This window comes from Thamnophis sirtalis, unplaced genomic scaffold, assembly GCF_051295495.1.
Source record: "Thamnophis sirtalis isolate CommonGarterSnake01/CBP01778 unplaced genomic scaffold, rThaSir2_p1.2 scaffold_1, whole genome shotgun sequence".
Classification (NCBI taxonomy): Eukaryota; Metazoa; Chordata; class Lepidosauria; order Squamata; family Natricidae; genus Thamnophis; species Thamnophis sirtalis.
This window is the reverse complement of record NW_028261381.1, coordinates 13432277-13454725: the sequence shown is the minus strand read 5'-3', so window position 1 is coordinate 13454725 and position 22449 is coordinate 13432277. Positions and strand designations below refer to the sequence as shown.

The following is a 22449-nucleotide window of genomic DNA, read 5'->3' as shown; positions in this document are numbered from 1 at the left end:
CTTTCCCCCTTCCCTTCCTTCTTTCGTTCCTTCCTTCCTCCCCCCCCTCTCTTTTTAAAGTGTTTTTAAAGCTTCTGATGGGAAAACAGGTTCGGGGGCATGGCCAAGCCACCATTTTTACTACTGGTCCTATCTGGTATGCCAGATTTTCACTACTTCTTCTGGCATGCCAGACCATATAGGGAGGAAAGCACCTCTGATAATGTCCCATGAGGTGGGTGCAGGGCAAAGAAGCCTCCTCTTTTGGGATATGCCAAGTGTAGTCCCTGAGAGAGAAGAGCTGCAGCATGCCTCCCTTGCTAAATCTGATGGGATAAGCCAATGTAATCAAAAGAGAGACAGCCCCTCAGATAGCCCATTCCCATGCCATGAAAGCCAGCACCTTGAATTAGACCTGGAAGCACACTAACAACTAATGCAGCTCGCAGACAAGATGCATAACGTCCTGTTTTATAAGCACACATAACTGCTTGCACCATTGCGTTTTGCATCAGCTGAAACTTTTAGATACCTTTGAAGGGCATTACGGTAATCCAATCAGGAGGTGACTAGAACATAAGTAACCCTAAGCTCAGCCTCCCGATCTAGGAATGGGTATAACTGATGCACAACTTGAAGCTGCGGAAAGGGCTTTCTAGTTACAATTGCCATTTGCTCTTGAAGCAGGAGTTGCGAATCCAGGAGGACCAAGATTATGTGCTGGGCCAGTCCAGGATTGAATAGAGTTAGATAGTCCTAGAACCGGAATGGTGAACCTATAGCACACATGCCACATGTGGCACGCGGAGCCATTTTTCAGGGCACGCGAAGTGTTGCCCTGTTAGCTGGTCAGCGTGCATGCATGCGCTGGCCAGCTGAGTTCAGCTTTTTTTAAAAACATTTTTGTCCCCCCCTCCCAGGCTCCAGAGGCTTTATAGGAGCCTGGGGAGGGTGAAAAGAACCTCCTTCCCCCCCCCCACCGGAGGCCCTCCGGAGGCTTCAGGAGCTTTCCTGAAGCCTCCGGAGCGCAAAAAACCCTGGCCCTATGGGCAAACTGGAAGTTTGCTCGTAGTGTTGGTTTAAGCTCTCTGGAGGCTTTAGGGAAGCCTCCTGAAGGTCCCTGAAGCCTCCGGAGGGCCTCGGGGGGGGGGAGGCTGTTTTAGCCCTCCCTAGGCTCCTATAAAGCCTCTGGAGCCTGGGGAGGTCGAAAAAAGCATGCAAAAAATGTGGGGGAGCACCTCTCATGTGCGCATGTGCACTGGGGGGGTGTTGCATGTTGCATTATGGGTGCAGCACTACCCCCCTGCGCTCCACCCTTATGGCACATGAGCCAAAAAAGGTTCGCCATCACTGTCCTAGAATCATCAGGCTCCCAGATCCGGATCTACTCAATCTTACCAGGGTTCAGCTGATAGCTGTTGTTCCCCATCCAAACTGTCACAAATCCCCAATACCAGATGTATTGACTAGGTTCACAAATTATGCTAAGTCAAGATTTGTTGAATTATGCATTACTAAATAAATTAGATCTGAAATACTTGAATTACAGGGGATTCTTTTTGTGAGTCTATCTAGAACCAAGCAGAGGTACATTCTATTTATTAATTCTATGGAAAAGTATCAATAGAATGGAATATATGTAGCTCAGTGTGAACTACGGATTCCTTGGTTCTCTCTGAGCTTGGTTGTTTACTTGCAAACATTTCTTTAACATCTTCGGTGCTTGTGTGTGTGTGCATAGTTTTCTTTCTGGTAGCTCTTTGATTAGGGTATTGTTTTCTGCCTGTTTGTCTGGTGTTAATCCCTGATTATCAGGTTGTTGTTGCTGGCAGGGCATGCTACTATATATATACACAGAGAGCAAACCCACACTCAGTATATTGACAATGTTACCCAGTCAGGTAATGAAATAATCATTCTCACATAACACCAAGGTGAAAAGTATTTTCTGATTGGGAAATTACTTTCGGTTTGCTCCAACTCTCTTCTAAATGTCCCCGTGGCATTTTAAGAAAATGAGCCATTTCTTTGCTATCCAGCATGAGTCAAAGGTTTTTCTTCCTAGGATCAGTAAAATTAATTTAGCTTCTTCACATTCTATTTAGAGGGGAAAAAGCTTCCCCAAATTAATTTGTTTGTTACAAAATAAATTCATTGTGCACTGAAGGTCTTAAATTGGTAGTCTAGTCTTACTGTCATTTCCATTCCTGGTTAGATGCATCAGTTAATCTTAAGCATTTAACTTTTCTAAAACTTTATTTTTAAAAATAATATATTAACAGGAAGTATAACTAACTTGTTATTTTAGTGAGTCTTAATATAAAGCCATTTTACTCATCTATTTCATTTTATTAGCTCTTTCTTAATAGATTGTCAAATCGGCAATTGGAATAATTTTTTAGTCCATGCCTAATTTATACATTTGTGGCAGCACTGAAATTCCATAGACTATTTCTGGTAACATAGGTTAGATGTAAGATAGATGTCATTGCTTCCAGTTGCTTCATCTTTTCTTTTATATAAATTAGTGTTCTGTTGAAGTACTGGTTTTGAAAAGTAATGAGTACTTGAACATGTTGGAATAAAGATAAAAAATTAAAATGAATTATGTTTGAATTTGTGCAAAATATGACATATTTCTGGTTTCTTAGGTGTCAACAAAACATATTGTTCATAATAGAATCCTCTCTTTGCTAATAAACTCTTTATTTTCCTGGGCGCTGCTTTGGAGAGTCCAAGCATCGGTTAAACACAGCCAATCTGCCCAGAACGGAATTGAAACTTTAAGACACGCCTCTGGTGCTGACCATCTTCAGTTTTTTTCAATTCAGTCAGCCCAGTGGATGTGCTTTAAATTTCTCTTCAATCCTTGCAGATAACTTGGACTTTCCATTTTACCATAAGAAGATTTTTTCTTGCCTTCGTTGTGAGCAGGCTGGGTGAGCAAAATTTCTCTGTTTCTTTAATTGGACGAATCACCTTTCTCAGCCTCCCCAGTGTCCTGGGCATGCCCGGGTGCCGCGAGGCTGCAGGCAGCTGTTGAGGGAGGCGCGTGGGTCGGAGTGCCGATGCTAGCGCGATTGCAGCCCCGATACGATCAGGCTCCCCACTGAGGTTTCCACTGCCTTCGGCTGTGCTTGTTTAAAGGAGCCGGTGATCGGCGCGGTGCTTCAGGGCTCCCAAAAGTTCTGGTGGCCATTTTGGGTTGCCGGACTGGCATGGTGGCCATTTTGAAGAGGTCTAAAGTTCTGGCTGCCATTTTGTTTCCTACTTTTGGTTTCCCGTGCTTCTAGCCGCAGCTGCCTAGTCGCTTAGCTCAGCAGGTCGCCGCATGAATCCTTTTTGTCCAGTTTGCCGGAGGCCTGGCTCCTTTTCTTCTTCTTTAGCCAATCGGAGTTTCAGGATCTTTAAGGAGTAGCTTCATATAGAACAGGGGTCTCCAAACTTGGCAACTTTAAGACTTGTGGACTTCAACTCCCAGAATTCCTCAGCTGGCTGAGGAATTCTGGGAATTGAAGTCCTCAAGTCTTAAAGTTGCCAAGGTTGGAGACCCCTGATATAGAACACCTTGTAGAAATCTAAATAGAAGGTGTTCGAGCCTGAATAACTTATGCACAAAGCTTCTCTCTGTGCAAGTAAAGCAGCAACAAGTGCTTAAAGTAGACCTATCCAAATCTCTCCCTAACTATAGGTGCCACCTGTACTTCAAACAAGAACTGTGAATCCAAGAACACAGATTACAAACCAGCACTGAATGGGGGTTATGCCATTTTGGGGGAATTAAATCCAAAGCTGTTGTTTCCCATCCAAACCTCTGCAGTTTCCTGACATTGTGATAGAATATCCAACACATCCCTTGTCTGGGCTGGAGTTAAGATATCCAACTAAGTGTCAGCTACATATTGATGATATTTGATTCCATGCCAGTGAATGACCTTCACCAGTAATTTAGGCAGATATTAAATAAGTGGTAGGTAAGTGTCAATTTATACGGCATTCTGTAGTGGATTTCCCCCCCCCCCAAATTACGCTTGATTGGATCCACCTGCTTTGGAAGGAGGAAAACCCCTGAAAACAATGATTCCCCACCTCACCCCACCCCAAATTCCAACCTTTGCACATGGTCCAGGAGGTATTGAAAACTGCTAGGAGATAAAGCAGAGGGTTATTCTTTTAGTGATTCAGTACTAAAACCCTAACTCTAAACTCACATTACACTTGTTAAGATTTTGAGAATATGAATATTAATCTAAAACAAAACTGCTTGGAAGTTTTGAAGAGAGTTTAAATAGTGAGTTCAGAGCTTTAGCCAAATCATTTCATCTCCTTCCCTAACTCTATCATTAATTGAACATAAGACTGCTTTGCACTTGGCTACAGTTGATGGACAGGATTCTAACAAAAATTGGATCTCGAAAATCTGATTACTTCCCATCACTGCTTACTCACACACTAGCACATAATTAATATCAAGTAAGTCTGGACTTTCTTTAAAAAAAAAAAACCAGCCTGTCTCAGTGAGAACTAGATTTTGTTGATATTGAATTGTTTCACTAGGTATCTAGTTATTACAAATACGGATCCTTTTTTTTTTTAAGTAAACTTAAGACCTGCTGGGTGAGTGAGTGGAAGGACTGCTTCCTTCCATGAAAAAAGTTATTAGAAAATTGTAATGAAGCTGGACAGTCATCCAGCTTTCTATAGATACCACTAATGTTTTGAGCAGTGCCACGGGTATTACAGGCTGAGATAGCTTTTCCAGGACTGATGTGCTAATGAGTCAAATTTTTTTGTATGTTGTTTCTGTAGCTCACAGTAAATGAAGCAGCTGCTCAGTTATGTGTCAAGGATAATGCACTATTAACCCGGAGGGATGAACTCTTTGCTCTGGCACGGCAGATTTCTCGAGAAGTTACGTACAAGTACACTTACCGGACCACCAAGTAAGCTACATTGTTTTAAAAACCACAACAATAACAACAACCTAACTTGAAATGGGTACATTACAAAGCATTAGAAGTCAGTTTGCAATCTTTCTGCCCTATGGTCTCACAGGCCCGATACAAATATACAGTATGAACCAGATGGGAGGTGTGAAAGCTGGGGCATTCTTGTTAACACTGAGAATGTTACCTGTTTGATATCATTCTGTGTCATATCTCAGCCTTTTTTTGAGCACAGATGATTGGACAATTTAACTGTAGACAACTGCATCATACTTCTCTGTTGGGAACATGGAAACATTCACATATGGTTCAAGGTTCAAAGTTCATTTTATTTATATGCTGCCCCAACAAGCCGCTCTAAATCGGAATCAATGGCGTGCTGTAATCCGTGACGTCCTGCCCCTGGCCTTCACAATGCAACGATCACTGCCTTATGGACGTTGACATTTACGAAGATTAAGTCCAGTAAGTCCAGTCCGGCGGGACTCAGGGCGGCGCACAAACCCAAGGGAGGGGAAGGGAAACCCAAAGAACTACAACAAAAAAGTACAAGGGAATTTAAAACAGCCAACAGCCACACGATTCGAGAGGGGAAGGGAACTCATCGACCCCAGGCCTGCCGACACAGCCAGGTTTTAACGGCTTTTCGGAAGGCCTGGAGAGAGGTGAGGGTCCGAATCTCTGCGGGGAGCTTGTTCCAAAGGGCCGGAGCCGCCACAGAGAAGGCCCTACCCCGGGTAGTAGCCAGATGACATTGGCCAGTAGACGGAACCCAGAGGAGGCCTAATCTGTGTGATCTAATGAGCCTTTGAGAGGTAATTGGCAGCAGGCGGTCTCTCAAGTATCCAAAGCACTTTTTTTAAAATCAGTGTTGTAGAGAGTTGTATTTTTTTCCCATCAGAAGACTACTTGGGTATTCCCAGAGAGGGTAAAAATCTTTCTCATCTGTCATATGTTTAGGGAGTATGGCTTATAGGAACTCACTTTCTCTCCCCTTGTCATAGATGGTGCAATCCAATGTTAGTGAACATATTGAAACATATGAGCAGAATGGCTTTGAAGGACAGGAAGGATAATCCCAACCAAGACAGTTTAGTTAAAAGAAACCCAAGTCCAGAGTAGAATTGTAACCTGAGAAAATGTAGACGAGGACTACCCTAATCTGGTCTACCTTGAAGTCTCAACGTGCTTCCCCCCCCTCCCTCCCCTTTATCTTCATAAGAACTAGGGAGAGTTTTGTCTGAGATGTTTTCTCAAGTTAGAGTTATATATCAAAGTTAGATTTTGTTTATCTGGCCATTATCTTGGTAGCAAGTCTTCCTCTTGTCTCTCAAGGCCACTACATGTACACTGCCCAACTATGAAGCTGCCTCAAAATTAGGAGTCCCAGATTGAGATAAAATTTCTGCAAATGAACAGACAAGCATATGAATAAATTAAATGAAGATAAATTCAGAGCTGCATGTTTTCCAAGGCAGGTGTTTTGCAATAGTTTTTCTGAACATATGTACCCGTTCCTATTAAAATATATATTATTATTTTCATTTTCTAGGTCAAAATGTGGAGAAAGGGATGAACTGTCACCAAAGAGAATTAAGATAGAGGTATTGTACTTTTAACTCATTCTGTCTAGCTGTGGCTACGAAAACTGACTTTTGTAAGAGGAAGCGAACAAATACATAACAGTCAAACAGGTCACTTTACCAAGATACCTGTTTCGCTAAAATATTCCCAAAAATATTCTGAAGTAAATAAATTCCAATTTTTTCCTGGGCGCTGCTTTGGAGAGTCCAAGCATGGGTTAAATACAGCCAATCTGCCCAGGACTGAATTGAAACTTTAAGCCACGCCTCTGGTGCTGACCATCTTCAGTTTTCTTCAATTCAGTCAGCCCAGTGGATGCGCTTTAAATTTCTCTTCAATCCTTACAAATAGCTTGGACTCTCCATCTTACCATAAGAAGATTTTTTCTTGCCTTCGTTGTGAGCAGGCTGGGTGAGCAAAATTTCTCTGTTTAATTGGACGAATCACCTTTCTCAGCCTCCCCAGTGTCCTAGGCATGCCCAGGCACCACGAGGCTGCAGAAAGCTGTTGAGGGAGGCATGTGGGTCAGAGTGCCGATGCTAGAGCGATTGCAGCCCCGCTATGATCAGGCTCCCCACTGAGGTCTCCACTGCCTTCGGCTGTGCTTGTTTAAAGGAACCGGTGATCGGTGCGGTGCTTCAGGGCTCCCTGGGGTCTTTCTCCGCTGTTCTATGCAGACTTTCTGAACTGACCAAGAGGATATACTTAGAAGTTTGTTTGGATATATTGTTGGACTTTTTATTGGACTTATCAGCGCGCAATAGTTCCATGTCTTCATTGAAAAAACCTGAAGATGGTCAGCACCAGAGGCGTGGCTTAAAGTTTCAATTCAGTCCTGGGCAGATTGGCTGTATTTAACGCATGCTTGGACTATCCTTCGCAGGGCTGATAAGTCCAATGGTCATTCCCAAGGCTGGGTTCTATAGATGATGATTATCATCACAAATAATAGTAAGAAGTTTGTGGAGTTCATTGGAGAAAGAAAATGCAGTACAATGGCATTACTTTTTAGCCTTATTTATTAAAATAAACTTGTAAAACTATATTTGCCTTTAAAGGAGTTAAGATATTTAAAATGAAGATCAATTCAAGTCACTTCTTGATAATATATAAAAAAAGTTGTGATAGTTTAAAATGGCTCTTGGTTGTTTTTATGATAATTGAGAATCAGTTTGGTGTTGATTTTTTTTCCTTGACAAAATGAATTATACGCATTATTTGAGGGATGACCTGCGAGAAATAGCAACGTATTGATTTCATATCCAATCTTTTTATTTTGGACAAATGGCATATATAATGCATATATAATGCTCCTACCTGCTATTTTCCACACAACAACCTTGTAAAGTGGGTTGCATTGAGAGAGAATGATTGATTCAAAGTCATCCAGCCACATTTTGCAATTAAGCTTTAATTAATGGCAATTAAGTTGACACTTGTGACTTACCAGTATGTAGCATGAAAAGGACTGTTAAGCTATTGCAGGCTAATTCTGCTAATTGCCGACTGACAGCAATTTGGCTGTTTGAATCTCACCAGGTTCAAGGTTGGCTTAGCCTTCCATCTTTCTGAGATGGGTAAAATAAGGACCCAGATTGTTGGGGGCAATACGTTGACTCTGTAAACCACTTAGAGGGGGCTGTAAAGCGCTGTGAAGCTGTCTGTAAGTCTAAGTGCTATTGCTACTGCTAAATTGGCTTCTCAACGTCTTGGGGCTGCAATTCCTAGAGGATGAGAGTTTGAGAAAGCTGTGTTGAATGATGAACTGAGTTGAAGTATTGCTCAATAATCATATGGCATAATTGGAATTAAAGTTGTTTATTTTTCAGTGGAAATAAAACAACCTTGCTTTTGTTCAGATAATTCAAACAGCTGCATTTCATCATTCAGATTTTCTGAATTTTAGGAAATATTTTAGACCCCCTTGGAGAGAGCATTTCCTGAGTCCCTGAAGAAATACCGCATTTTTCAAAGTATAAGATGCACTCCCTCCCCCCTAAAAGTGGGTGAAAATTTCGATGCGTCTTATACAGTTGGGGTTGGTGCGACACTGATTAGCTGTTCTAGAATGGGCCATGGTGGCAAATGGGCTGCGGCAAACAGGCTGTGGCGGCTGCGAATGGGTGGCAGCGAACAGGCTGCGACAGTGGCAAACAAGTGGTTTTTTCCCCCTTGTTTTCCTCTCCCTAAAAGGTAAGTGCGTCTTATAGTCCAGAGCGTCTTATATTCTGAAAAATACTGTACTTTTTTCTCTTTGGGACATTTACTAAATATAGCAAGCCAAAGGAGATTTAGTCAGTATTTCTCCTTTAAGATTTACTTTTAAATAACACTTGTTGATGTTAAATTTTAAAAACTGGAGTGCACAAATACAGAGATTATTTTATTTTCAGTAAAACTTCAAAGTGTTAGACTTGTGCCTGCCTCACATATCAGGTGATATGGACCAAATGGTAAAAGGTAGAATGTCTCAAGACAGTGGCTCTGTTTTTTGAACTCTGTTCCTTTTTTTGATGTGTGTCATATATGCATCAATTATGACAAACAAGGAAACATAAAATAACCCACAGCTAAAGTGTCACAAACTGCTGATCTTGCTAAGTTTTTTTTAACATAAACAACCATTTCTGTCGGTTCCACCACAAAACCGTGGTAGAATAAAGCGCGCTCGACGAAAGCGTGTACGTGATGTCATCACAGCGCAACGAAAACAGCACGCTGTGAGCGGTAAACTTAAAATTAATGCGTAAATCTAAACCTAACCCCCCCCAAACCTAACCCTAAACCTAACCCTAAGCCTAACCCTTAACCTAAACCTAACCTAAACCTAACCCTTAACCTAACGCTAAACCTAACGCTAACCCTTAACCTAACGCTAAACCTAACCCTAACGCTTAACGTAACCCTAAACCTAACCCTAACCCTTAACCTAACCCTAACCCTTACCTTTATGTGAATCGGCTTGCTTTAATTTAATTTTAATTTTAATGTAATTTATTTTTAATTTTATTTGTCGCGCTGCTGATGACATCAGGTACGCGCTTTAATCAGGCGCACTTTAGTGGACCGCGGTTTTGACGGGTCATGTTTCTGTCAGTAGCTACTATTATTTATTAATCAAATTCATGTAGATTTTATGAATTAAATTCAGACCAATTTGTGCACACTCAGTATTCACATTAAACGATATGCTTTTGACCCTCCTACACTTTGAATAGTGGAACTTCTATACTGTATTATGAATTGGTCTTGAAAGTCTTTTGTTTTGCTTGTAGTATAGAAGAGGGATATACATGTTCTGAGAATTAATATATTATAATTAAAAATAATGGGAAGTGGGTTCAGCATTTTTGTTTTGTTTTTGCTTTTTAGGAAGGTGTAATTTAATTTGATTGCTTTGTTCTCAGTGGACCTTTGAGAAAAATGGGCTAAAAGGAGTTGGGATGAAGAAAAATACATTGTTGAAACTTACTTATTTCTATCAAAGGTGATTTTTCAACAGTATAGAAGAGGTGTGTCAAATTTGCAGCCCGCGGGCCAGATGTGTCACATGCTGGCCATGCCCATCCCCGTTTTAGCAAAAGGGGGTAGAGTTGCAATACGTCACGTGATGACACAAGTATGACACTTTTGGTATAGAACATCAGGGTTGGAAGGGACCTTGGAGATATTCTAGGCCAGTGTTTCTCAACCATAGCAACTTGAAGATGTCTGGACTTCAACTCCCAGAATTCCCCAGCCAGCGAATGCTGACTGGGGAATTCTGGGAGTTGAAGTCCAGACATCTTCAAGTTGCCAAGGTTGAGAAACACTGTTCTAGTCCAACCCATTGCCTATGGCAGGAGATCCTATTGCCCAATCTCTAATTGAAAACTCCAGTGATGGATCACCCATAACTTCCAGAGGCAAGCTGTTCCACTGATAGTTCTCTCTTTAAAAGTTTTTTTTTCCATTTATGTACTCACTTTAAGGATTTACTCCAATATTGCACTGAACAGAAAGTCTTAAATATAACATCTATCTAAGTAATTGTGCTGTGTACAATGTTGCTCTCCAAATATATTTCCAGTGCCCCTTTTTTGTATTTTTTTTACAGTCACAAATAACAAATGTTGCCAGTAACATCAGTATATCGCCTCACATATATTTGATTTTAGTTTTGCTGGATGCATTTTGACTCGTGTTTTTAACAGCTTATAATTATTTATACAAGCCTGAAATAGATCCAAATAGACATGCTTCAATTTTTCAGGCTTCTGATGCTTGGCAGCTGGCCACATGTGTTAATTCAGATACATCCCGCGTCCCCTCCCCTCTACTATTTGAATTTTTGCAGGGTTTAATATGCTTTAAATGCATTACTTCCTTACCGCTAAATTTATTAATATAAGGATTGAAACTGGTAAGGCAGGAATCACTTAATTCTCAGGCCAGGGAGAATTGCCATACCAACATAGGATAAATACTGGTAAGTTTTCAACTTACAACTAGTTGCTTAACAACTGTTCAAAGTTACAAAAGACTTCTCCAGAGCTCCTTACAATCCTTTTTGACAATATGATAGTTGCAACATACATACCAATACACATACACACCGCAGTTAATTGCATTTTGGATGCCTGGCAACTGGCTCATCTTTACAGCCATTTGCAGTGGATACAACTACAATTTGCAAAAAAAAAATTGCTGGTTTTCAGTTAAAAAAAAAGCCTATTGAGGAAAATGGATTTCCATAATGACTGTGGCATTCACTTCAATTTAAAGCAGGACATCAGATGAAATATGAAACATATTAGTTTATGAGGTCTCCCAGAGATTTTGATCTCAGGTCTGTTCAAAAATCAGTGGAACAATTGTACCAGAATATGGGTGGGAAGGGAAGATACCAGGAATATCATTGCTCTTTTCAGTTGCCTCCTGCTCATTAAAGTTGAGCCTACATATCTGTTGGAGAAAAGTTGCAGCATTGTGTACAAAGCCCGTGTTTATATTAAGAATTTAGCCACTGTGCATCAGTGCCAGGTTGAACCTTCCCTGTCCTGTTGCAAACCACACAGGTGTGCACGCACATCCACACCCACACACACCAGTTGCAAGGTGAGAATACCAATTTACTCAAGGCTGAGTATATAAGTGACAGAAAGGGAAAGAAATGTATACATCAAAACAGTCTTTGGGAAAGAAAGCTTCCCTGGGTAGCTTTGCTTTCAACGAGAACAAGCAGACATGAAGTCAAAATCTTGTCTGAATTTCAAAGAACCAAATCAAGATTCACACAGTCTGAGAGTTTCAGAGGTTGTAAACAGAATTCACAGGAATGACATAATAGAACAGGCGATCGTACTGCTGTTTGGAACAGAGAAATGTGAGTTTAGGTTGCCTCTTAAATCAGTCTGCAACCAGCTAATTTTCATTAGGTTAGTTATTCCTTGCTTGGCAAGAAGCCTCATTGAACTTCTTTGTTCTGCTCTCCACTCTTATCACTGAGTACTCCAGTTACTCTGATACCGCCTCTGTTTGAGCAGCCTCAGGTGAGTCCTAGTTTGTGTCTCCTGAAGCTGATTATCTACAGGTTCAGCTGGAGAAGCTTCTTCAGAGCCTGAATACTGGACCATGACATTTCTTTTCCGAAATATGAATTAAATGACATACTTCTGGGGAAGTGCAGAAAGTAAGGAAAATGACTTTGATGGAGATAACCAAAGCAATGGGGAGTGGCAGGTGAAACACATCTTCAGTCCACAACAGACAGATAATATTGAGTGTAATGAGAAGGTGCAACATAATAAGATTTAACAAGTACCATATTTTTTGGAGTATAAGACGCACCTTCCCCCACCTAAAAGGGTGTAGAAATGTTGGTGCGTCTTATACACCAAATACAGCCATTTTGGGTCTCCCAAATCCCCGCCCCAGCATCCCATTTTTGTGAAAAACAGCCTGTTTTTCACAAAAACGGAGGCGTTTTGGCCTTCCCCCAGCCTCCAGGAGCGCTCTGCAGGCTTTAGCAGGGCTGGGGGAAGGCAAAAATGCCCCCATTTTTTGCAAAGGGCCGGGAAGGACAAGAACTTTTTTTCCTTACTTACCTCTTCGAAATCTTGGTGCATCTTATAGTCTGAAAAACACGGTAGTTTTAACCTCCTGAGGAGTTGATGTCCTGGATCCAGTCTTCTGAGTGAAGCTGACAGAACGGGAACAATTTTGAAAGTAAATGTGCCATATGCTCCAGATCTGGCCAATTGATAAAAAAAAGTTGGTCCCAGCTTCCAGGGGTTCAAAGACACCCAGAAATTAAATGGACCGCAACTATCCAGAGTTTCATGTCATTCCTGTTACTCTATAGCTCAAGGTAGTTTTGAAAATACAATTCCAGGTCCAACTAGAATTTGGCATCTTTCATTGAGCCTCCTAAGATGATCAGGCATGCTTTCTTCTCTTGCCTCATCTAAACTCTTCTTTGGGTTTGAGACTACCCTGAATCTTTCTCTCTTACTATCAGCAATTGTCTGGAATCCCAGGAAATTTAATTAGCCTTTCTTTGTCATTTAGTCTTGGGAGTGGAGTAGGGTTCATATTCACAATCTGGTTACTCTTGGGATGATACAACATTTGAAGTGACAATTCAGTCCAGTGGTAGGGCCTTAGGTGCATCAAAATATGAATCCTACCTTGGGTGCAAAATATATGATCTTTTTATTAATTTTTTATGTTGCCCATCTCCTCTGCAAGGTGATTCTGGGTGGCCTACAAGTGATATGTGAATGGAGAACGAAACATGGAGATCCCCGTAAATTTCTCTCTCTATCCCTGACCAGTGTTTCTGTCTCGTCCTTTTTTTAAAGAGAAAAGTAGTTCATTATTATTTCCTAATTAGGAATCTGTATCCCTGGTTTCGCAGCTCTTGCAGTGATGCTGCAGAAGGCACGCATATTTAGCTAATTAAATCTCAAGCAATATTAAAATCTGATTCATACAAGGAAGGGCATGTGTACTATATTGGATTGCATTATATATTGGGTGGCTTTGGTAACAAATGTTTGGATATATGGTAATGTTATTCAGATCAGGAATTAGTCCCTCAATTTTCATGCAATTTATGAAACTTTATTATTTCTCATTAATTCTGAGCTGATCTGTGCAGTAAACAAGTTAGGGCACTCCTTGTGTGCCTTTGTGACTACAGTCTCTAGACTAAGCTAAAGAAATATGCCTTTTACCTGCCTAGTCTGTTTGGGATATAATCTTTTCTTGAAAGAAATTCAGGTGAATCTCTTCTTTTTGGGAAGGACTTTCCACCCATACACTGCAAAGGACTTCTTGAGCTTTGACATTTTTAATAGTAAATCTATTTCTACTTTACTGCATTGACAACATCATGCATTTATCTTACCCATAAAGGGGCTTTTAAGTGGGATTCTGAAGCACAATTCCCATTTCTTCTATTTTTTAATAAAGAAGAAGCACAGAAATAAACGAAGGAAGAAAGAGAAAAGAAAATACAGAACGAGAGAAAGAAATAGGAAGAAGCTCAGGTTTTCTATTCATTTTTTCCCCAAATCATCAAAAAACACAAATCATGAGTGCATTTTTTTCTGTTTCATGCAAAAAGAGCTTTCCAGCCAGACGTAAATATAGATTAATTTAGCCATCTCTGCAAGTTCTGTCATCTTCACTAATTATTTCTCCACTGTGGGTATTGTTGAACCTCTCTTCACTTGAGCATGCATCACTCGCTACGATTATCATATATAAAAACAAAGTTCCCCAACATTTTTCTACAATAGTCCCAAGAGAAAAATATCTGGTTTCAGTTGTACTTTAACCTTCAAAATAGTTTGGATTAATGTATGTATTTGTATCCAAAGCTTTTTGCATATACACCAAACATGATAAAAAGTCCCTTCGTATTGTTTGCCTTTCCAGCAAAGATTTGAAATATTTTTATATATTGTAGACAGATTTTCTGGTGAGAAATACCAAACCACATTTTCCCATTGATCCATTTGTACATTATAGCCAAAGATTTTATAGTACATTCGTTTCACTTCTTCTTCTGTCCCATAGTTTTTTTTAAAAAAGTATACAATTAGCAACAACATGAATATCATTTGTAGATTAATTTTGTTTCAAACTCAGTCTTACTTTAAAACCATAATGTTTTGTTATCCACATTAACCTTTCTGAATTGTACATTAGAAAACCATCGGCATTCTTCTGTTATCAGATCTTCCTGATTTCATTTTACAATCCTGCTGAGAAAATGATAGTACATCATGGTAAATTATCCATTTATATTCGTCAAAGGCTTCGTGCCACAAAGTGTTTTTGGGCAAAACCTAATTTTATATTTATTCCATACTCTTAAGCATAGCTATCAAACATGAAGATGTTTAAAGTCTATGTTCACCCTAGCTTTTGTTTTCCTCCTCCTGATAGAGCAACGGTGGTTAAAACCACGTGGCTTATTTTCTGTTTTTAAGGAGAACCTAGAAAAGAAAAAGGACATATTTCTCACTGAGAACTGGTAACTTGGGCATTTCAGCCTGTTCAAGGGGGAAATGTACCATTCTGTGGCAGGTGTCTTTTTAAACATTTATGTTCTGGGAAGTATAAATAGCTGCTTGATAATGTGCTGAACTATTTTTCTCTGCCTTCAGGAAATATTTTCTTTAGGTAAGGAGTGTGAAACTTGAAATCTAGGTTCTCACCACTTCTGATCCTGCTCTCTGCATTTCTACATTGGTGGGTGTAAAACATTGCCGTTTTGATCTTGCCAGGGCATTTTAATACCTGCTGGAAACGAATGCCTGAGGCACAATATGGAATTATTATTATTTTTTACTAAAGTAACCTACACACACACACACACAAACATACACACACACAGTTCAAGTGTGAGGTGCCTTAACAGAACTGTGTAGGCAAACCTCCCAATGCGTCGCTTCAGCCATAAACATGGCAAAGGTTCAATAAATGCAGTGGGAGCTCACCAATTACATCCAATTACTCCTGAAAGGCGCTCCTACTTCCTGCTTGCTACGCCTCCCTTTTTGTTGGTCGGTGGCAGGGTGGGTAGAGAGGTGGGCCGTAGGAGGAAGGCAGGCAGGGAGAGAAGAGGGGGCGGGAATCTAGTCAAACAACAATCCCTGGGAGCAGAGGGGGGTGGGTGAAGGAATGCAAGGAAGGAGAGTTGGACTCAATGAGTGGGCGTCACTGTCAGTGCTTGCATTCCACACAAAAGCTGTCCCTTTTCCTCCAACCAGCTATTTTCTCAAGTGTGGGTGGTGAGGGGCTGCTTGTCTTTTGGAAGCGCCCCCTGTTCTCGCCACACGTGAATAGGGAACCCTTCCCACAGCGTCCTCACCTGCGTGCAGGCTGTTGGTGAGGAGACATTAGGAGAAAGCAGAAGGAGTTACTGGCCACGCAATGAAAGCAAGGGTTCCTGGGATCCACTTTATTTGTTTGTGTATCTGCTGTGTGGGTAGAGGTTTCCTTTCCAAATTTAGTGTTGGCAGCTGGGAAGAAGTGGAAAGGTGTGTGTTTGTGTGTGGGGGTGTATGTGTGTGTGTAAGCATGATTTGAGGGACTGGGGACTTTGGCGTGCTTGCCCTCCTATGGACTAGAGGTACAAAGGCATTGTGAAAACAGCTAGCTGCAGTGGAGGGGTGGGTGCGTGGGAATCTGATGCAAAGTTCAGTGCCTGAAAAGCTCAGTGGGAATAAGAGACCTACAGGGAAATGGGAAAGTGAGGGGTGGGGGAGCAGGAGAGAAGCTTGGCATGAATGTCAGCCTTAGATAGGGTGGGAGAGAAAGGAAAGAAAGAAGGTACGAGCCTGCCCACGCCACTGTCAAGCCAGGCTGCAAAGGGAGAGTGTGGGATTTCTTTTGCTCCCTGAAGATTTTTTTTTTAAAAAAAGCAACAATCCAGATGCCCTGCAGTCTGGTGTGTATGCAGTGGGAGCAGGGTTAGCAGAGGAGGAAGAACAGCGCCTGTGGTACTGAGAACATCTGCTCTAAGAAATCGCTGTTAGAACAGCCAAGCTGGAAGGAAGCATGGCATGTGTGCATGTTTTCACAGGCCAGACCTTAAGCACCCATAAGGAGAAAGGAATGCTATGTTCATAGACGCTCTCTCTCTCTCTTTTAGGTTTTTAAAAATTACCTTTGTTTATTTTAGTTAGCATCTCAGGAAGAAGGTGTTGTGCAGCAAAAGCCTGATAAATAGTTTCTACTCACAGCTAGGCCTGCCTCAATTTTCTTTCTGACGGAGAAGCCCAGGTATTTGTGTCTGATCCCAAGGCAGCCAAGAGAGCAGATGTGATGCTACAGCTAATAGTTGCAGTGGTTTTCTTCAATCAATCAGCCGTGTTTATTCATTGCTGCACTTCTCTAGCTTTACATATTTCTTGACGGATGAAGTTCATCAGGAATTATAATTACCTGCATTCACACATAACGCCCTCAAATATTCAGTCACATTTTATTGAACAAAGTGGGCAGGTCTTAAATTGTGACGCACACATACACTGTCCAAAACCAACAAACCGTATTTATAATTTAGTGCAATTAATCATTTGTTGTGTATGGTGACCATTTCTGTTGGAGTGGAGCAATTTGAAACGGAAAGACGAACAGACATAGCATTCAGAAAAACGTCTGCTTGAGGCGTTTGCTATTTAGAACATAAAAATTTATAGATGAAGACAAAAGTTTAAAAATTGTGACCTAATTTTTTTTAAGAAAATAGTTGAGAGCAGGAGTTCCATGTAGTCCACATTTTAGAATGATGCCTATAATCATTTGATATTAAAGCTATGTTTACTTTTCTTTTTCTGAAATCATCTTTCATTTAATTATGAGGGGAAATTGCAGTGGCCTTTATGAATTAAGTTGACCCAAAAGTATTTTGGAGCCAATTTTTTTTGGTGTGGTTAGTTTAGATCAGTGTTTTTCAACCACTGTGCCATGGCACACTAGTGTGCCGTGACATAGTGTAAGGTGTGCCGTGGGAAAAACACCTTATATATAGTCAATATAGGCACAGAGTTAAAAAATTTTAACATTTTCTAATGGTGGTGTGCCTCGTGATTTTTTTCATGAAAAAAGTGTGCCTTTGCACAAAAAAGGTTGAAAAACACTGGTTTAGATCAATGTGCAAAATAACACAATGGCGCCTTTTAAGGTTGAGGATTGGAGGGGGGGTATCAGTGTTTGAAACATTGCTTTTGTTACAAAGTTTTTGAACAGGATTCGGTGAGAGTAGAATAGAGCCTAACAAAATTTCTCTTCCGTACCACTTTAAAGGTATTGCAGGAATGCTGTCTATTTTTAGTTCTAGCAATTTTCTATTTTTCCGCCTCTGTCCTCCAAAATAAATCTCCTCTTTACCAATTTACACCTTCTGCCCAAAGCACCTGGCTCTTTTCTTTCACAAATCCCTCTCCTGCTCTTCCCGTAACTCGTTTCCAGTTGCTGTGACCCCTTGTTTGGTTCGGACCCTTTTGGGGAGTTTCATTGTCTCCAGGTTCTTGTCCATCTGTGGTTTCCTTCAAGACTTCAGTTCGTCCTACAGATCAATCCTTCTTCATAGATATTATATGTATATTGACGTTGACTTGTCTCCAAAAGTGGAAACCCTGCAGTTCTCCTAGCAGAGAACATATTGGGTGTTACACCAGTTGGTGTCAATGACATCATCACCACAAATGCAGGTACTACAAGAGATAATCAGCATAGTATTCACTTGAGAGTCGTACTTGCTATCCATTTGAAGAGGCTCATTATAGCTGCTTCAAGGCCCTTCTTGAAATTCCAACAATCAGATCAATTTTTGAAAGGCTCCTGGCTGGTAGAACAAAGCCACAAGGTTTTTCCCCCCCACTCTAGGCTCTTACTAGTCTAGGCTCTTACTAGTCTAGCTATTGCCTTAAAGAAGGATGTTTAGTTCTTTTACTTTTGCTTTCAGCTTAATTGGTATGCTTGTTTCACCTTTTGTAGCTTCCTTTGTGTTTTCAAAAATGTTCTCTCTCTCTGCATTGCTCAGATATAAAGATATATTTGTACGGCTATTGTGTGCCTCTCAAAAAGATAAGACATTGTCTTATTTTTTTTAACCTTTGCAATAACTCATTGGTACAGATAGTCCTTGACTTATGACCACAATTGAGCCCAAAATTTCTGTTGCTAAGTGAGTTTCCCCCCATTTTACTACTTCTCTTGCCACGATTAAGAGAATCACTGTAGTTGTTAGTCAAACTGTTGTTAAGCAAGCTGGTTTGCTTATTGACTTTGCTTGTCAGAAGGTTGCAAAAGGGTCTCATGTGACCCTGGGACACAGCAACCGTCATAAATACGAGCCAATTGCCAAGCATCTGAATTTTGATTATGTGACCATGGGGATGCTGTAAATGTAAAATCTTACGATTTATATTGTTTTATTTAGCATCCTAGTATGATTTATGTTGATTGCTTATTTAGTATCCTGTTGTGGCTCAGCAGAAATTTGCTGTGAGTTGAGTCGGGATGCAGGAATAACAATGCAGCTGGGGCTCGTTAGTGTGGTCTTCTGGAGATAAAAGGACTGATGGTGCCATGCCCTGGTTGCAGAAGTCAACGTTCACTCGTTTGTTCGTGGTTCGTCGTTCATCGGTCGTGGTTTGTTTGTGAGAGGCACTTGGATAAGTGATTTGCTTTCTGTAACCTTGATTCAAAGAGACACTTGGAGAAGTGATTTGCTTTCTTTCTATAAAACCTTTTTGTCAGAGACTTTATTTATGTTTATTTTTGGGCTCGCAGCCAGCGTGAGCCAAGACTGATAAAGTTCTTTCCTTTTAAGTCTGTCTGACTGTCGTCTGTTAACGAGCGAAAAGGGGGGTCAGAACAGTATCCTATGACTATCACTAAGTGTTGTATCTTATGATTTACGATGAATGTATTTTTATGATGACTACGATCATGATTTATCAATTATTGCTTGCATGTACACTGAGACGTTCCTTGTGTGTCCAATCACACTTGGCAGTTAAGAATTCTATTCTAGAGCTAATATAGGGAACTGGTTTTTTTCTGTGTTACAAGTAGAAAACTTCTGCTGTTCTAAATGCTTCTTTTCTCCATCTTCCATGTTGGTAGGTTGGCTTTCCTGATTTCCAAGATGCCATCCAGAGTTTTTATCAAGAAGATCCAGTCAAACTACAGCAAGCATTGTCAAAAGGGAAGTGTGAAGACCTAGCATCACTTGGTTCCCAGGTAAACAAATGATGTGCCACGGGGAGTCTGATTATAGGTAGTCTGGCAGACTTACAACTGCAATTGAGCCCCAAATTTTCATTGTTAAGTCAATTGCGCCCCATTTTATTACCTTTGTTGCAACAGTTATTAAGCCAGTGTTTCTCAACCTTGGCAACTTGAAGACGTCTGGACTTCAACTCCCAGAATTCCCCAGCCAGCATTTGCTGGCTGGGGAATTCTGGGAGTTGAAGTCCGGACGTCTTCAAGTTGCCAAGGTTGAGAAACACTGTATTAAGCAAATCACTGCAGTTTTTAACGGTTGTTAAGCAAATCCAACTTCTCTCTTTGACTTTGCTTGTCGGAAGCCAGCTGGGAAGGTTATACATGATGATCACATGATCATAAATACATGCCAGTTGCCACGTGCCTCATCATGTAACCACGGGGATGCTGCAATGGTCATGTGTCATAATTATTTTTTCCCCACTGGCATTATAACTTTGGATACTAAATGAATGGTTATAAGTTGATGACTCCTGTTCCTTAACGGGACACTTCTTTCTTTAACAGGATATTCTGTCATAGAGCTGTACAAAAGATTTCAAATTCAAAGTAATTGAAATCCAAAATAGCTCAGACATGTCTGTTTTGACTCAGAACACCTACAGTGTAGTCACAATGGCATCAGTGTGTTTCTGATAAAATAGCAACAGCTGCTTTCAACTTAAAGCAGAAGAGTTTGATCTTTGCACATCCCTATTATTCCCTAAATCCTACAGGTTTTTTTTTAAAAAAATCCTTATGGTGGGCCTAGGAGCTGTTATTCCCAATGTAAGTATATAACTCATACAATTATTCTTTTTAGAAAGACGATCGGTTATGACTTCTAAATTGAAAGATGGGGGAGGAATCCTATCTACTGAAGCCGAGGGACTGTTTAAATGCCTTTCATATTACATTTGGACAAAAAGGGAAGCCTATTAAAACAGACATGGTAGGAGGTGAACCATTTTAGTCTACAGTGGCAAAAAATCTGAAGGAGTTTGGTATGACTTTTTCCAACTAACACATTTGGTTAAAAGGCAGAAGCTTTTCATGCGCTGCAGCTCACAGTGCATCTGAAAAAGTTGGCTGTTACCAGACTTTTTTTTTTCTGATTTATTAAAACGAGTCTCTGTAAATTGTCTTATGTGCAAATGAGAAGTCGCTTATTATTTCTTTTCTTGTCATGATGAACAAGTCTGCAGTGAGATCAAAAAGAAAAACAAATACAGGTAATCCTCATTTAATGACCATTCACTCAATGAGCATTTGATGTTACGATGGCGCTGAATGAGGAGACTTATGGCTGGTCGTTGAAATTGCAGCTATTGTAACATTCCTGTGTTAATATGAGTGGAATTCAAGAACTTAACAATTGGCTCACAATTATAATAGTTACAGGGTCCCACAGTCACATGATCATCATTTGTGACCTTCACAGCTGGCTTCCGACGAGCAAGTCAATGGGGAAACCAGCAGGAGGTTGCAAATGGCAATTGTGCGATATTGGACCTAACCACCACAACTGGAACTGCTGCCAGAAGTTGGCATGGCCACCTGACGTCATGTTTTACTACTGTGTCACTTAGCGATAGAATTGGCAGTCTCAATAACTGTTGTTAACAAAAAACTACCTGTAATCACTATTGCAGTATATACCATTAAGTATAAACTTGTTAAATAAAAATAATTTACTTGCTGGCATCTTTATAGAAGTAATGAGTAACTTGAGGGAAAAAAAACCACGAAAACCTGGAATTCTGTAGTTCTAACACCCACAGAAGCTTAATTTCAAAATTGTGTCATATTGAAACTTCGTAATTCCTGTCCAGCATTGTCAATTTCCATAGCAGGTGCTGTTGCAAAAAAGTGAAAGTGTGATTTCAGTGCCTTAAAATCAAATTCTTTCTGTAAATTCTGCCATGGGCCAGGGGCTGGACTAGAAGACCTCCAAGGTCCCTTCCCACCTTATGATTCCATAATTCTAAATCAGAAATGATTGCTACAAATTCTTGAAGAGATTTAAGTGCATCCTTACTTAAGGACTTCAGAGTTGGGAAATGGACCAAATTCCCAGCTGCTAGATGTTCTGCCTGTCTCAGAGATTTAACACCATCATACATCTGTTCTATGGTACCTACATTCATAGTCGAAACCATGGACTCCCCAACTCCAAATGTCCTGTCCTGTGTAGCAACTGATGCCATTAATTTTCACCTGCTTCTTCCCCTTTACTCCAGTTTCATGAGCTCTCAGGTCTTGGGTGGGTGGGGCAGCATAAGGCTTCGGTAAAGTCAGGCTTGATGTAAAGTGATCAAACACAAAACAAGTAAACAACTGTGCGAAAGCAGGACAATCCTTCCTACTAGCCAGGTTGAAAGTGGAGCCAAGGTGGTGCAGTGGTTAGGGTGCAGTACTGCAGGCCACTTCAGCTGACTGTTATATGCAGTTCAGCGGTTCTAATCTCACCGGCTCAAGGTTGACTCAGCCTTCCATCCGTGGGTGAAATGAGGACCCAGACTGTGGGGGCGATATGCTGATTCTGTAAACCGCTTAGAGAGGGCTGAAAGCCCTATGAAGCGGTATATAAGTCTAACTGCTATTGCTATTGAAAGTAGCCTACCAAATACCGTAAGAAGACTCTCTTTTTTCTTCTGATTAATCAGGT

At 40.7% G+C, this 22449-nt stretch overlaps 1 protein-coding gene across 2 annotated transcripts in view; it reads left to right on the top strand.

Annotated features, from left to right (window-relative positions):
* The window catches only part of NAB1 (NGFI-A binding protein 1), a 60495-nt gene that overhangs the window by 21178 nt on the left and 16868 nt on the right, over positions 1-22449 (top strand). For both annotated transcript variants that reach the window (XM_087707823.1, XM_087707819.1), the window contains exons 3-5: positions 4789-4922; positions 6478-6529; positions 19641-19757. In XM_087707823.1, the coding sequence (XP_087563949.1) occupies positions 4789-4922; positions 6478-6529; positions 19641-19757 (303 nt within the window). The remainder of the gene's footprint in view (positions 1-4788; positions 4923-6477; positions 6530-19640; positions 19758-22449) is intronic.